Below are 14,519 nucleotides of genomic sequence, written 5' to 3'. Positions count from 1 at the left end.
CAAAGTCAACAGATAACACAAACTGCCAAAAGCTGTACCCTTCCAGGAAGCCTTCTTGGATTGTCCATTCCCTACATCCCTCTCTGAGCTCCATTGTGTCTGCCAGGGCCCCTCATGGACTGGCTGATGCCACTGAGCTTGGAGAGGGGGCTGCCTGGGACAGCACAGGAGGTAGGGTTTCCCCTCTCCACCCTCACCCCTCCCCACCCCACGACTAGGGAGAAGTGGCTCCTACCCTGGGCACAGGGCACTCTGTTTTGGTTCTGAGGGTTCTATCCTGGCCCTGAGCACTGTTGTGCCCTTGAGGCAGCTCCACTGACCAGGGCCCTACTGGCCACCCTCTGTGATCTCCATACCTGGCACACCCTCTGGCTAGCACCAGGGAGGATGGGTGCTGGTCACTTCCTGCCCAGAGGCTGGGGTCAGTCATTAACTCTATGGACGCCCAGAATCCAGAATCATAGTAACCTTAAATCTTCAAATCATGAACTCTTAGAAACTGTCACACTCAACTAATCATAACATTGGCCTGCAATGTCGGGCTGAACGAGGGGACCCAATGGAGGTGGGCCGGAGTCATCGCATGACCCGCAGTAACCAGCACGAGCTCGCCCACCAGAGGAATATGAGAAAGCAGAGTATAGTACTCAGTTAAGGGAAAGCACCCAGATGATGGCTTTCTGCTGCCACCCAGCAGCAGACGGACTCAGAGATCACGCAGCAGAAGCAGAAAAAGGCAAATGAGAGGGAGGGACCCAAGCAGCTTTGTGGCTCCATGTCCGACCCTCTGGCCCTTGGCCTGTGTGGCTGGAGCCCCCACTGTGTGCTCCCAGGCCCAGCACCGAGGGTGTTCCCTTTGGCCCTGAGTCTGCAACATGTCACTCCTGTGCTTCCTTCCTTCAGGGAGCCCCTCTCCCCCAGGGCCATTTCTGGGCTGAGGGGTTTACCCCTTCCCAGTGATTTTTTTCCTGCCAGACTCAGCCCAAAGTATTAAAAGTAGCTTTGTCATTCAAAAACAACGACAAAAACAAAGAATTTTAGTAGCATAGAATTTTAGCAACCAGGGATGGAAAATCCACAGACCTGCAGAGATATCTTAGGCCTGTAAAACTCTGATTCTACAATTACAGAACTTTATAACCATAAAATCTTTGAATTAAAAAATAAGAGATTTCAGGGACTTCCCTTGTGGCGTAGTGGTTAAGAATCTGCCTGCCAATGCAGGGGACACGGGTTTGAGCCCTGGTCTGGGAAGATCCCACATGCCGTGGAGCAACTAAGCCCGTGTGCCACAACTACTGATCCTGCACTCTAGAGCCCACAAGCCACAACTACTGAAGGCCGTGCACCTACAGCCCGTGCTCCGCAACAAGAGAAGCCACTGTAATGAGAAGCCTGCACACTGCAATGAAGAGTAGCTCCTGGGCTTCCCTGGTGGCACAGTGGTTGAGAATCTGCCTGCCAATGCAGGGGACACAGGTTTGAGCCCTGGTCTGGGAAGATCCCACATGCTGCGGAGCAACTAGGCCCGTGAGCCACAACTACTGAGCCTGCGCGTCTGGAGCTTGTGCTCCACAACAAGAGAGGCCGCGATAGTGAGAGGCCTGCGCACCGTGATGAAGAGTGGCCCCTGCTCGCCACAACTAGAGAAAGCCCTCGCACAGAAATGAAGACCCAACACAGCCAAAAATAAACAAATTAATAAATTAAAAAAAAAAAAAGAGTAGCTCCTGCTGGCCACAACTAGAGGAAGCCTGCAGGCATCAACGAAGACCCAACGCAGCCAAAAATAAAATATAAATAAATAAATTTATTTTTAAAAAGTATAAAAAAAAATTTAAGTTCATAAAAATTATCTTAAGGGACTTCCCTGGTGGTGCAGTGGTTAAGACTCTGTGCTCCCAATGCAGGGGGCCTGGGTTCAATACCTGGTCAGGGAACTAGATCCCACATGCATGCCAAAACTAAGGAGCCCGCCTGCTGCAACTAAGACCTGGTGCAACCAAATAAATAAATATTAAAAAAAAAAAGTATCCTAAGTGTTCTTGGCTCACAGCTACTAGAGTCAAGGGACCTTGATTGAATCACAGCTCTAGTGATCCTCTGGGCACACAGCCAAACTTCCCCATCTTCCCACCGTTTTTCCAGTTCAGGTTCACAGCCTCAGGACAGCACAGGAATCTGCTCTGCTTCAAGGCCAGCAAACTGGACTCAGACACTCCTAATGGCAGCTGCCCAAGGGAAGCTCCCAAACCCGAGTTCCTAAACCCCCTACCAGGCCAAGTTGTTCCCGTTTTGGAGGGTCACACAAAGCAGAAAACAAAGTGTGTGACCCAGTCCCAGGACATTTGAGGAAACGAGTGCCAGCCCTAGCTCCAGGTGCACCCCCCCAGGCTGCCCAGGCTGCCCCCCTTCGCCCTGCCCTGGGCCAGGCCCGCTTCTGACACCAGAGCCCATATCCGCCACAGGAGATGACAGAGCTCCCCTGCCAGGGGCTAAATCTGGGATCTGGCTGCTGTGCGTCCTGGCCCTGCCACTTGACCTCCGACGCCTGGTGAGGTGGCCCCTTCCCTTCCTAACCTGCAGGGACAGGCCTCCATGGTCAGTGGGCTGGCGGGAGGGGGGTTGGGGGGAAGCACGCCAGCTTCCTGGCGAGGGGCAGGTGGGCTTCTGGGATCTATCCCAGCAGAGAAGGTCCTTGGGCCTGTGACAGAGTAGGTGATTACGGGGGACAGCAGGGGGCCCAAGCTCTGGCTTCCAGGCCTAGGACAGGCAAACAGAGGGACAGATGGCAGTGGCCCCCTGCCTCTGTGGCCTTGGCTGCAGTGTGGATCTGCCTCTTCTGGGCCCAGACAGGCAGGACCAGGCCACTGAGACAGGAAGCCCACGGGTAAGGGGGGCTGCCGCTGGCTCTGTCCCTAAGACACTGCCCTTGGAGAAGTTTCCCTCCTTTCTTGTGGACAGATGCAGGCCCTGAGGGCCACCAGGTCTCAGCCTGGGGTCTCTAGCTCACTTCTGGTCTGGTCTCTGGGACTGCCCAGCTGCACCCAGCAGGGAGACCCCAGCTCTGATCTCCCTTCCCTTCTGTCCCCAGTCCCACCGGAAGTTCTCTGCCCCTCGGCATGGACAACTGGGCTTCCTGCCACACAAGAGGAGCCGCCGGCACCGGGGCAAGGTGAAGACGTGGCCTCGGGACGACCCCAGCCGGCCCGTGCACCTCACGGCCTTCCTGGGCTACAAGGCTGGCATGACACACACTCTGCGGGAGGTGCACCGGCCAGGGCTCAGTGAGTGGCCTCTAGGGGCCCCTGGGGGGCGGGCCGAGCACCCCCGACCGCCAGAAGATCTGGAGGTTCTTCCAGAGGCTAGGAGCCACAACTGGGCTTCCGGAGGGGAAACAGCCCCAGAAGGGGCCAGGCCCCGCCCATGGGCACCTCAGTCAGAACGTTGACTGCTGGCCATGCCTCAAGAACCGATCTGTCATTGCCCCAGTTTACAGATGAGGAAATAGAGCTGTTATGAAACTTGTAAGAGCTAAGATTCAAGGGCAGGTGCCCCTACACACTTCCGGTTTTGAGATCATCGTAGTGTGGTTATAAGAAATAATACAGAGGGATTCCACGCACCCTTTACCCAGTTTCCCCAATGGAAACATCTCTTAAAACCATTGTAATATGTCACAGCTGGATAATGACATGGATACACCCTACTCATCTTATGCTGGATTCTCCTGAATAAGATGTGTGTTTATTTAGTTCTCTGGTTCTGTCACGTGTAAATGACAGTTTCTGTCATGTGTAAATGCGTGTACCCACCACCTTGGAACGTTCCATTCCCACAACAGTCCGTCCTGTTGCCCTATTATAGCCACAGCTGCCACCCCCCAACCTTCTGGCAACCACTCATCTGTTCTCCATCTCTCCTAAAGTATATATTTTTTGGCTGCGCCACGAGGCTTGCAGGATCTTAGTTCCCTGGCCAGGGATCGAACCCGGGCCCTCGCCAGTGAAAGTGCCAAGTCCTAACCTCTGGACCGCCAGGGAATTCCCCTAATATATATTTTAAGCATATACTTCTTTGACTTCAGATCAGCCTCATTAATAACATCTATAAAATCATGGGTTTAGGACAAGTCTTAGGTTTTGTTCTAGAACTCATCCATATACATTCATAGTGCCCATTTGTACTCCCCTAGAGGATGACCAACCCTACCCTTTGGGGGACGCTGCTCTGGCTGTGGCTCTCCTGGGCGGTCTGGTGGGGAAACCAAGGCAGGAGCAGGTCAGGCCTTACCTGAGCTGAGTCAGAGCTACTATGGACACCTGTGGGGTCTTGCCCAGCAGTGGCTCCACACGCAGGGCAGAGCAGGGAGAGAAGGGCTGGGAGTGGGGAGGCTCAGGGCTGGAGGTCAGGGGCCTGCTCACAGGGGCCTCTGTCCGCAACAGCCCTGGGGCTCTGGTGCTGGGTCCTCCCGCGGGCAGATGGGGCTGTGGTCGGCACTTCCACCCCTGTCCCCTCTCCATGGAACTCCCCATGGGACTCGGAGGCCCCCCTCCACGCCTCTGTCTCTGGGTTTCGTTCAGAAATTTCCAAGCGGGAGGAGGTGGAGGCGGTGACAATTGTGGAGACGCCGCCTGTGGTGGTGGTGGGCGTGGTGGGCTACGTGGCCACCCCGCGAGGCCTGCGGAGCTTCAAGACCATCTTTGCGGAACATCTCAGCGACGAGTGCCGCCGCCGCTTCTACAAGGACTGGTGAGGGATGCCGGGTGGTTGGGCAGGAGGAGGAGTGTCAGCAGCGTGTGGAAGGCAGAAAAATGTGTGTGTGTGTGTGTGTGTGTATGTGTGTATGCGTGTGAGTGTGTGATGCCTTCCCTCCAATAAAAGACAAGGACTAGAGGGCTGGAGAGGAAATTAGTTAGAGGAAAAAGGAAAGCAAACATTCTCATCCTCAGGGTGAACTAAGAACTGATTTGATGGAATGTCAGAGTTGGTTCCAAGCTTCCTAGTAGCCAGGGTGAAAAGGGAAGTAGCCAACTGACAAGCTCTTTTCATCAGAAAGAAGGGCATCCTTAGGCCTCAAATCTTCCCTGGCATTAAGTCCAGAAAGGGAAGGCACCCCTGCCTGAGGAACCTCACAGACATCCCCTTCCATATGGAGGCAGAGGCACGTGTAGCCTCCATGGGAGGCGAGGACCTTGGGCCCCAGTGTCAGAGCAGGTTGTGTGACCACAGGCAAGCTGACTGACCTTTTAGAACCTCACCTCCCCCCCACACACACACTCCCCACAGACACCATCAAATGGGAACAGGAGAGGTCTCCGCATCTTGGGGCAGCCCTGAGGATGAGCTGAGCAGAGTGTGTCAAGTGCTCAGCACAGGGAAAGAGCTCAGCGAACGCCAGCTGGCCTTGTTTTTGCTGCTGCAATTGTGATCAACTTGCCCCTCATCTGACCTCTGTGAACCTCGGTTTCTTCATCTGTAGGATGGGGATAATGATGTCCACCTTCCAGCATCCTAGCAAGGGTTAGGAACGATGGGGCGTGGGGCCTGGCCAGTCCTGACTGTTCGCTTTAGAAGTGGGTTCAGCAGCCATGGCAAAGTGGGCACGTGGCCATGGCTGGCTGGCACGCCCCTTCCCTGGGCTCCTGCACATCTGCTCACTCTCAGCCCCAGGAGGCAGGGAGGGTACCCACTTTACGGAGGAGGAAACTGAGGCCTAGAGAGGGAAAGACAGTCTGTGCTTAAGGAGGGCGCCCGGAACCAGCCCAGGGACCCCAGGGGCCCAGCAATGCCTCCCCTGGGAATGGGAGGAGGGAGGAGGGGGACATCTAAGCCCATGCTTGGTAGGATGCAGTAGAGGCTGACATTCTGGTCGTGCTGAGCACCCTCTGTGCCCGGCTCAGGCACAAGAGCAAGAAAAAAGCCTTCACCAAGGCCTGCAAGAGGTGGCGCGATGCCGACGGCAAGAAGCAGCTGCAGAGGGACTTTGCTGCCATGAAAAAGTACTGCAAGGTCATCCGGGTCATCGTCCACACCCAGGTCAGCCCCTACCCCCTGGTCCACACTGGTCAGCCAGTCCACCACTTGGGCCCAACCTCCCTCAGCCTGGCTTCCCTGAGCCCTGGCAAATGTCAGCCTAAAAATACTGTGAGCCTCGGGCATGGGCCCAAAGTGTCGGCTGACCAGCCAGCCGCCTGCAGCCCCGGGGATGGGGTGTTGGGCATCAGTGCACTCTGAGGGCTACGGGGTACTGGCCACACCCAGCAGTCAACCAAGGCCCTGAAATGCCCCAAAGGTCCAGGATCACCTGCCCAGTGTTGGGTGTGGGGGTCCGGCAGCCTCTGTTTGGGGTCTGGCACATGTGGGTGTGAATCAACATTCGTGAGTGGGGTCTGGCTTCGTGTGGGTTGACAGGTAACCTATACCCTCTGGCTTTTTCTGGAACGTTCAGGGAAGCCTTCCCAGGCCCGGAGCAATGACCCTCCCTACCTGCCTGAGTTACTCTCCCACTTGTAGTTCCTGGTTATGTGTGTCATTGGTTAACATCCATCTCCCTCCATAGACTTGAGCTCCATGGGGGCAGGGGTCACAGCTCCCTGCTCACTGCTGTACCACACCCCCCAGGAGGCTTATATGCAACAGGTCCTCCATCAGTACTGGTTGAGCCCTATGCTGTGACCTAACCGTGTCCCTGCTTCCACCTCACACAGCAGCAGCCAGAGATGTTTAAAAATGTGCAACAGATCATGTCACACCCTGCACTTGGAATAAAGCCCAAGCTACTCCCTATGAGACCTGCCTGGCCAGGCCCCTGCTCACCTATCACCATCCTGAACCCTCCTCCCTGTTCACCACAGTCCAGACACACTGGTCTCGTTTCTGTCCCACCAACCACTGCTCCCCCATCTTCCCTGCCACAAGGCCTTTGCATATGCGGTTCCCTCTGCCCCAAAAGCTCTCAGATCTTCACCTAGTGGTTCCTTCTTGCCATTGATGTCACCTCCTCAGAGAGGCCCTCCTTCACCACCGTCATGTGCAATAACTGTCCCCTCCACCCTCAATATTTCATCACAACACTTAGGCCTATCCAAGAGTTTACTTGGTTTCTGCCGCCCAACTAGATGGTGGCTCCATGGGGGCCAGGACGCTGTCTGCCTCGTTCCATGCTGCATCCCCAGTGCCTCGCACAGAACGTGGCATATAGGCACACCAGAGCATGGGATCATCTGTTGAATGAATGCATGCGTGAAAGTCTGCTAGGGATCACCAGCTGGCCATGTCGTATCAGCAAATGGGTGTGTGTGTGACTTTCTGGGAACCGACTGGCCGTGCCATGTCTTACAGATGAAGCTGCTGCCCTTCCGGCAGAAGAAGGCCCATATCATGGAGATCCAGCTGAATGGCGGCACGGTGGCTGAGAAGGTGGCCTGGGCCCAGGCCCGGCTGGAGAAGCAGGTGCCAGTGCACAGTGTGTTCAGCCAGAGTGAGGTCATTGATGTCATTGCCGTCACCAAGGGCAGGGGCGTCAAAGGTAGGGCCGGGTGGGGATGGCGGCTCCAGGAAGGCTGCCTGGAGGAGGTGGGGGCCAAACTGGCCTCTAAGCCACCCACCCTGCCCCTCCCACCTGCAGGGGTCACGAGCCGCTGGCATACCAAGAAGCTGCCGAGGAAGACCCATAAGGGGCTGCGCAAGGTGGCCTGCATTGGTGCCTGGCACCCTGCCCGTGTGGGCTGCTCCATCGCCCGGGCTGGGCAGAAGGGCTACCATCACCGCACAGAGCTCAACAAGAAGGTGTGTCCGCAGGCCTGGTTTGAGGGGGGATGCCCGTGACCACACCCCAGTGAGTGGGGTGCATGACCCAGATGCTGCCTGGCCCCCTAAGGCTCTGAAATGCCCCCACCAGCGCCTGGGTCTAAGCCCACATTCTGATGGGTGTGGGCATCTTGCCAGCCCCAGAGGCTACCTGCTGTCCCCAATGTGCCCTGTGCTCCTAGCAGATCTACCGCATTGGTCGGGGGCTGCACACGGAGGACGGGAAGGTGGTTAAGAACAACGCATCCACCAGCTACGATGTGACCGACAAATCCATCACACCACTGGTGAGGGTGGGCCGCCAGTTTGGCTGTGGGGCAGGCCTGTGGGGTGCTGCCCTCTCCCAAGAGCTCAGGCTACAGGGTGGACCACCTGGTGGACCAAACCCCTGCTGTTTCTGCATCCTCAGAGCCACCACTGCAGACAGCTCATCCTCCAGCTGCTGTCACAGGGTGCGAAGTGCAACAGCTCTGACTGTGGCCTTGGAGTCAGGCTGCCTGGGCTCAAACTCCAGCTGCAGTGGGTAGCAGCTGCGGGGCCTGGAGCAAGTGACTTCACCCCTCTGAGCCTCAGTTTCCTCCTCTGTAAAATGCAGATTTTTAAATAAGATAATCACGGGAAGGACTTAGGGTGTGGCTCAGATGCTGCCCTGATTAGTGATTGAGAATGTCACCCTAGGCCAGGGGAATTCTCCTAGGGCCTCCAGCTGCCTCCTAACCCAGCAGCCCCTTTCCTGGACTCACCTTCCCACAGGGTGGCTTCCCCCACTACGGGGAAGTCAACAATGACTTCATCATGCTGAAAGGTTGCATCGCGGGCACCAAGAAGAGGGTCATCACGCTGAGGAAGGTCAGTGCCAGGTGGTGAGCTGGGGAGTGGGAGCCCCATGGGCCTTGGGGGAGTTGGGCGGCTGGCCTACCCTGTCCTCCAGCCTGCTTCAGGAGGGGTGGGGATGGGGAAAGCAAAGAGGGAGAGGTTCTAACAGAATCTGGGTGAGCAAGACCTTCCTGACTGGGGGTAATGGGAGGGGCTGAGTGGGGACCTCCCACGGTGACAGCTCCCCTCTCCCACCGGCCACAGTCCCTCCTGGTGCACCACAGCCGCAGGGCCCTGGAGAACATCGAGCTCAAGTTCATTGACACCACCTCCAAGTTTGGTCATGGCCGCTTCCAGACAGCCCAAGAGAAGAGGGTCTTCATGGTGAGCCCACCAGCCTTGCTCTCTGGGGCTCTGACACCACATCCTACCTGCCCCAGAGCGGGGAAGCTGAGCAGATGGGGGTGGCACGCATGTCCCTGCACTCATCCACAGGAGGGGGCTTTTAGGGGTCCAGTCCTGGGCACTGATTCTTGCCAGAAAGGAAGTAGGGGAGGAACAAGTGGGAGAGGGCACAGGGCCGACTCCGCGTAACCCAGGCGGCTGGTTAGACCCCTGTGACTAACGCTCCTCCTGTCCCTCTCCCACCAGGGTGTCCAGAAGAAGCATCTTGAGAAGGAAAAGCCGGAAACCTCGGGAGACTTGTAGGCAGGATGGGATGGAGGGAGCCTGAAAAAAGCGCGGCGCAACCCCCGCCTGTCCCCTTGTCTAATAAAAGCCAGAGACAACTCTTCCCGCGGTGTCTCAGAGTTGGGGGGCGCGGAAAGGCTGGTCAACGGCCGGCAGCCCGGGGCTTAAGCGCCGGGAAACGACGAGAGCGTACGCGGCTCAGTGTGCTGCACCGCGACAGCCACCCCAAACCCAGCGCAGCTCAGCGCCCCGCCCTGCTGCTAGGGGCAGGGGGGCAGGGGGGCAGGGGCGGGGCCGCGGGGACCGCTCAGGAGTGGTCCTTAGTGGTGGGCGGGGCCTGCTGGAAGACGGAGGGGGCAGGTCCTCGGGAGGGGGCGGGGCCTCCTGGAGGCGGAAGCCGGAACCCTAGTCCCGGGGTGGGATTGGTCCGTGGAAAGGGCGGGTCAACGGGAGGCGGGCCCTGCGAGGGTGTCTCGCACCTCTGGACGTGATTGGTCCCCTTGGGGGGCGCGGCCTAGGGCGCCGGGGCAGGTCCGGGATCCGAGTGGGATTGGTTCTCGGGAGGCGGGGCAGGAGGCGGGCACAAGCACCAGGTCGTAGGTCTGTGGCCTCGGATCTGTTGGAGGCGGCGATCGTGCAGCGGTCCCGCCGGCGCCATGTCTTTCTGCAGCTTCTTCGGGGGCGAGGTTTTCCAGAACCACTTTGAGCCGGGTACGACCTGTGACCTCCTGGAGGACAGCGGGGGCGGGGACGCGTATTAGGGGGGGCGTCGCAGCCCTCCGGGTGGCGATGGAGCCCCGGAGTCCCGGGAACGGGGGCCGAGTGTGACCGCGCGGGGAGGAACGCATGTGGATAAAGGGGATACAGAGAAGGGAGGAGTTGGGGGTTCCGGAGAGTAGGGGTACTTGAGGGGAGAGGGACATTGGAGAGAGGGTGTCGCTGTCCTCGAGGACAACAGAACTTGAGTGTGAGCGTGGCCTTTTCCGAGGAAATCTGCGGGGTCAAGGTATGGGGGTGGTGACGCCGTTGCGGGTATCCGGGTCAGGATCGGAACTTTAGGGGGAGGCGGTGGAAGGTCTTGTCCAGGGGCAGCTCCTGTGACTGGCCTGCCTCTCCTTGGGGCATCCTCCTGATATTACTCCAGCCCTTTCTTCTCCCCAGTGCCCCAGACCTGCGGGGTAAGCTGGAAAGCACGTCTTGTTGGGATCCAAATGTGACCGCCTGGGTGCCTACCCCACCTGCCCAGGGCCCCAGATTTGGGTAACCAGGAGTGCTGCCAGGCTGCCAATGGCCAGTGAAGTTTGACTGGACAGCCTGGGTCAGATAGGAGGGGTGGAAGGTAGGGGGTGAGTGGTTGGTTTGGGGGCATGGCTGGCAGTCAGCCCTGGGCCCAGGCTTTGAGAGGCCCAGATGAATCCCCTTCTGGGCTGTGCTGCCTGGTCATGGACTAATTTGGTAAAAATATGTCCACAGGCAAGACTAGGGCAGCGACCTACCCCTGGGTGGGATTTGTTGGGTGTCGGCCCTCGAGGGAGCTGGGATGTGACACCCTGGTCTCTGTGAGCCAGCTGTGACATAGGACCCTCTGGGCAAAGTCCTCCCTTCAGACTCTCTGGCTGTGGGACTCCGGGTTGTCCTCAGGCTACTCTGCCAAGCTGGAAACTCCACTCCCACAGCAGCTTCCGTTTCCTCTTTTCTTCCTCAAGTTACTGGTAAAGGCTGAGTAGGTCACAGACTCCAGGGCAGGCTGTCTCCAGGCCAGGCAGGGGGCGAAGGGTGACTCAGTACCCCTCGAGTGACCCCCAAGCAGTTTCCTGTTCTGCGAGTCAGTTTTGCAACCTTTCTTTTTCCCCCCTCAGGGTGATCTTTTGGCGGTAGGTTAAAACTCATCCTTCTCCCTGGTGCTCTGTCTTCCTGGCCCTCTGTCTGACTGGAGGTCTTTTGCTGGGATCAGTCTTTTCCTGCTTGGAGAGCAGGCTGGTGTCTGGGCATCCACCTTACGGCTTCTTTGGGCAGAGGGAGGTCCACGTGGGAAGGGCGGGGGGCTAGTGGTGGTGCTGGCCATGCCACAGCCCCCACCGTGTGGGGCCTGCTTGTGTGTGAGGGGCAGAGCTGTGTCCTCATCAGACTGCCTGGGTTCCTTCCTGCTGCACACCCTGTAGCTTAGCATTTTGCATCCCTGAGCCTCAGCTTCCTCATCTGTAAAATGGGAACATCTGCATTACAGGGCTGTTAAGAAGAGTGAAAGAAATATTGTGAAAAGTGGCTCTCCTGGCCTCTGGCACAGGCTCAGAACTGCTAAATGTGAGCTCCATGCTGTGTCTCCCCCACAGAGCCGATACCCAGGCTTATGGGTGGTGGGTGGGTGAGTGGGGAGGGTGTGCAGCCCACCCTGTAACCGGAGTGCTGCTGTCCTCTCCTGGGTTCAAGGATTTAGGTGCTCACCCCCGAGGCGCTGGAGCCAGCATCTCTGCTTTTACCTCCCCTTCCGCCCCAGGCATCTACGTGTGTGCCCAATGTGGCTATGAGCTGTTTTCCAGCCGCTCAAAGTACGCACACTCATCCCCATGGCCGGCCTTCACCGAGACCATCCATGCTGACAGTGTGGCCAAGCGTCCAGAGCACAATCAGCCTGGAGCCTTAAAGGTGGGTGGTAGCAACTGGGGGGCGGTGAGGAGGTGTCAGCCAGGGGGGTCCTGAGAGCCCCCCACCCCTTCCTGCTGTTCCCCCTACAGCTGTAGGGGCCTAGGGTCTGTCTATTCCAGACCTCTGGCTTCAGCCAGGGGAGTGACACCCCAAACTATTGGGAGAGCCTGGGGTCCTGGTGGGAACAGGGAAACAAGATGGTTTTCCGGGGCAGGTTCTGGGCCAAGGCCAACCTCTCATGCCAGAAGTTACCTTGGGAAATAGGCATGGGGAGGACCCCATGTGCTGGTGGCAGCAGGGGCCATGGCTGCAGCTGTTTTCATGGCTGTTTTGTGGTCTTCCCAGGTGTCCTGTGGCAGGTGTGGCAATGGGCTGGGCCATGAGTTCCTGAACGATGGCCCCAAGCGTGGACAGTCCCGCTTCTGAATATTCAGCAGCTCACTGAAGTTCATCCCTAAAGGTGAGCTTGCCTGCCGGCAGCTGGGCACAGGCCTACGTACAGGCCTTTAGAGGCCCAGGGGCACACTGTTCTCATGCACTTACAGTGACAGAGCATGGGGGCACCAAAGCGCGCTGCCCAGGGCCACTGGAAGGTGGCTGCGGGACAGGGACAAAGGGCAGATGTCCTGCCTCCTGCATCTGGTTGATTGTGTGCAGGGTGGTGCGGAGGTTGAGTTCTGGGGCTGTGCAGCTGCAGGCTTGCTCGTCAACCTCTCTGAGCCTCTTCATCTTCTGTGTAGTGGGCGTGATGGCAGAGCCTCCTTTACAGGCCCGTTAAGACTGGCTGCATGAAAGTGCACTGGGGTCTGGAGTGTAGTAGGGGCTCAGTAAATATGTGCTCCTGTTGGCAATGTTCTTATCACTGGTAGATTGTTTGGGAGCCGTTTTTCATTTGTGTGTGTTTTATCTGAGCTCAGCCTCCTCTCTGACCCATTGCTCTCTGGCTGCATCCCCAGCCGCCCTCTGGACTCCTTCGCACTCTTTGTACCTCAAATCCCTCTCCTCATTTGCTGCCCGCAAGACTGCGGCCAGTCCCTAGTCTCAGTTTTATCCTCTGTAAAATGGGGTTGCTAACAGCACCTGCTCGCTGCCCTCACTGTGGGGTTAAGTGAGGCTGTCTGTGAGGGCCGGTGCGTGATAAAGTTTTGATAATACTTTTGTCCTTTTGTAGCTATTTGTCCTCCGGTACGTGTGGAGGAAAGACAGACTCTGGGTTCTCCTGCAGATCTCAGGGAAAGAACTGGGCACAGAGACACCCCCAGGCTGCGGGTCTGGGTCCTCCCAGCTCTCTTGGTCTGCAGGCTGCAGTGGGAGTGGGCTGGGCCAGGGAACGGTGTCTGAAACCTAAGTTAGCAGCGACTTGTTTTTCTCTCCCCTCCCTCATTTCTTCCAGGCAAAGAAACTTCTGCCTCCCAGGGACAGTAGGTGGGCAGCCCACACCCAACCCAGATGGACACTGCTTTGTGGCCACACTCTGGACATCCCACCTTAGAAGTGGAACCTCAGACATTTGGACAGGGGAGCGGAGGTGGGGGGGAGAGGGGTAGCTGAAACATCAGGAAGGTTCCCGAGGCCTTGCCTCCGAACAGGCTAGGAGAAGGGAAGAGGCTGGGAAAAGGAGAAGGCTACACTAGGCTGCCAGGGGGTGCCTGGAGGCCCCACTGTCGGCTCTCACAGGAGTCTCAGGGAGGGGGCTCTAGGCCTGGCTCGTCTTAGAGTGATGGTGCAGCCTCTACCTTCTCTCCTCAGCCCACTGCCCCCTCCCTGCCTGTTTGGACTCACCCCGGTGAGGCCCAGTTCTGAGATGGGCTCTGGCCCTCGCCGAAGCTCTTGCCTGTCTCCAGCAGGCTGTACTAGGAGAGAGAACGCAAACAGGGGCGGCTCCAGTTGGCTGCTCCAGCCCTGGTCACTCTATGATTCTCTCTGACTAAACCCTTCCAGGCAGCCAGAGTGGTGATGATCTGTGACCTGCTGGGGGAGCAGGCAGAGGGGTCAGATCTCTGGCCTCTCGGTTATGAAAGGAGAAATCCCGAACCCTGTTGCACCATCTGTGTGGATGCTGCTTGCCCCACTCAGGCTTAGGAAAGCAGCTATTGCTCCATCGCCTTGACTGTGCAAGGCTGGGGACACCGGAGCTCACAGCCTACAGTTCACCATTTCCGGGGACACAGTGACTGTGCCTCACTGCACATGCTCTGAGGGTCCTGCCATCAGGGAGGGTGGGCGAAGTCCCTTCCATCTTGAATCCTCTTTGGAGTAATCAGGAAGAGATCAATAAACAAACAGAACCCAGGCTTGCTGTCTTTATTAACAACATCAGGGACTCCAGGACCCAGGGTCAGGCTTTGCACAGCTGTTTCACTTGTTCCACAAATAGTTATTGAGCTCAGTGTCAGGCTCTAGCTTCAGTGCTGGGGATGCAGCCATGAGAAAGGCAGATGGGGCCTGCCCTTAAGGTCTTTTTTTTTTTTTAATTTTTAAATTAAATTAAATTTATTTTTTTATACAGCAGGTTCTTATTAGTCATCAATTTTATACACATCAGTGTATTCATG

At 57.3% G+C, this 14,519-nt stretch overlaps 3 protein-coding genes across 6 annotated transcripts; all 3 read left to right on the top strand.

The window, feature by feature from the left end:
• The first annotated feature begins 583 nt into the window (after positions 1–583).
• On the top strand, positions 584–938 carry LOC132506242 (small EDRK-rich factor 2-like). Its single transcript, XM_060124785.1, is given in 2 exon segments — positions 584–821; positions 904–938. Coding segments are annotated over 2 exon segments (273 nt in total).
• A 1,557-nt stretch (positions 939–2,495) lies between these two features.
• Positions 2,496–9,421, top strand: RPL3L (ribosomal protein L3 like). Of its 4 annotated transcripts, none has more exons than XM_060124059.1 (10): positions 2,496–2,601; positions 3,095–3,287; positions 4,584–4,752; positions 5,904–6,039; positions 7,345–7,531; positions 7,631–7,791; positions 7,995–8,099; positions 8,566–8,661; positions 8,893–9,012; positions 9,280–9,421. In XM_060124059.1, the coding sequence occupies exons 1-10, from the start codon at positions 2,599–2,601 to the stop codon at positions 9,334–9,336; spliced, it is 1,227 nt and encodes a 408-aa protein (XP_059980042.1). In that variant the 5' UTR covers positions 2,496–2,598; the 3' UTR covers positions 9,337–9,421. The 4 variants fall into 4 exon arrangements, with proteins under 4 accessions (XP_059980042.1, XP_059980041.1, XP_059980040.1 ...); XM_060124058.1 differs by lacking the exon at positions 2,496–2,601 and adding an exon at positions 2,774–2,890 and having other exon boundaries at positions 7,998–8,099; XM_060124057.1 differs by lacking the exon at positions 2,496–2,601 and adding an exon at positions 2,774–2,890.
• Positions 9,422–9,870: 449 nt separating this feature from the next.
• On the top strand, positions 9,871–13,493 carry MSRB1 (methionine sulfoxide reductase B1). Its single transcript, XM_060123824.1, has 4 exons — positions 9,871–10,029; positions 11,816–11,964; positions 12,310–12,424; positions 13,358–13,493. Exons 1-4 carry the CDS (start codon positions 9,975–9,977, stop codon positions 13,387–13,389), a joined length of 351 nt encoding a protein of 116 aa, XP_059979807.1. The 5' UTR covers positions 9,871–9,974; the 3' UTR covers positions 13,390–13,493.
• Positions 13,494–14,519: the final 1,026 nt, after the last annotated feature.

This window comes from Lagenorhynchus albirostris, chromosome 15, assembly GCF_949774975.1.
Source record: "Lagenorhynchus albirostris chromosome 15, mLagAlb1.1, whole genome shotgun sequence".
Classification (NCBI taxonomy): Eukaryota; Metazoa; Chordata; class Mammalia; order Artiodactyla; family Delphinidae; genus Lagenorhynchus; species Lagenorhynchus albirostris.
Note: the sequence above shows the minus strand (reverse complement) of the source record. Positions and strands in the feature narration are given on the sequence as shown.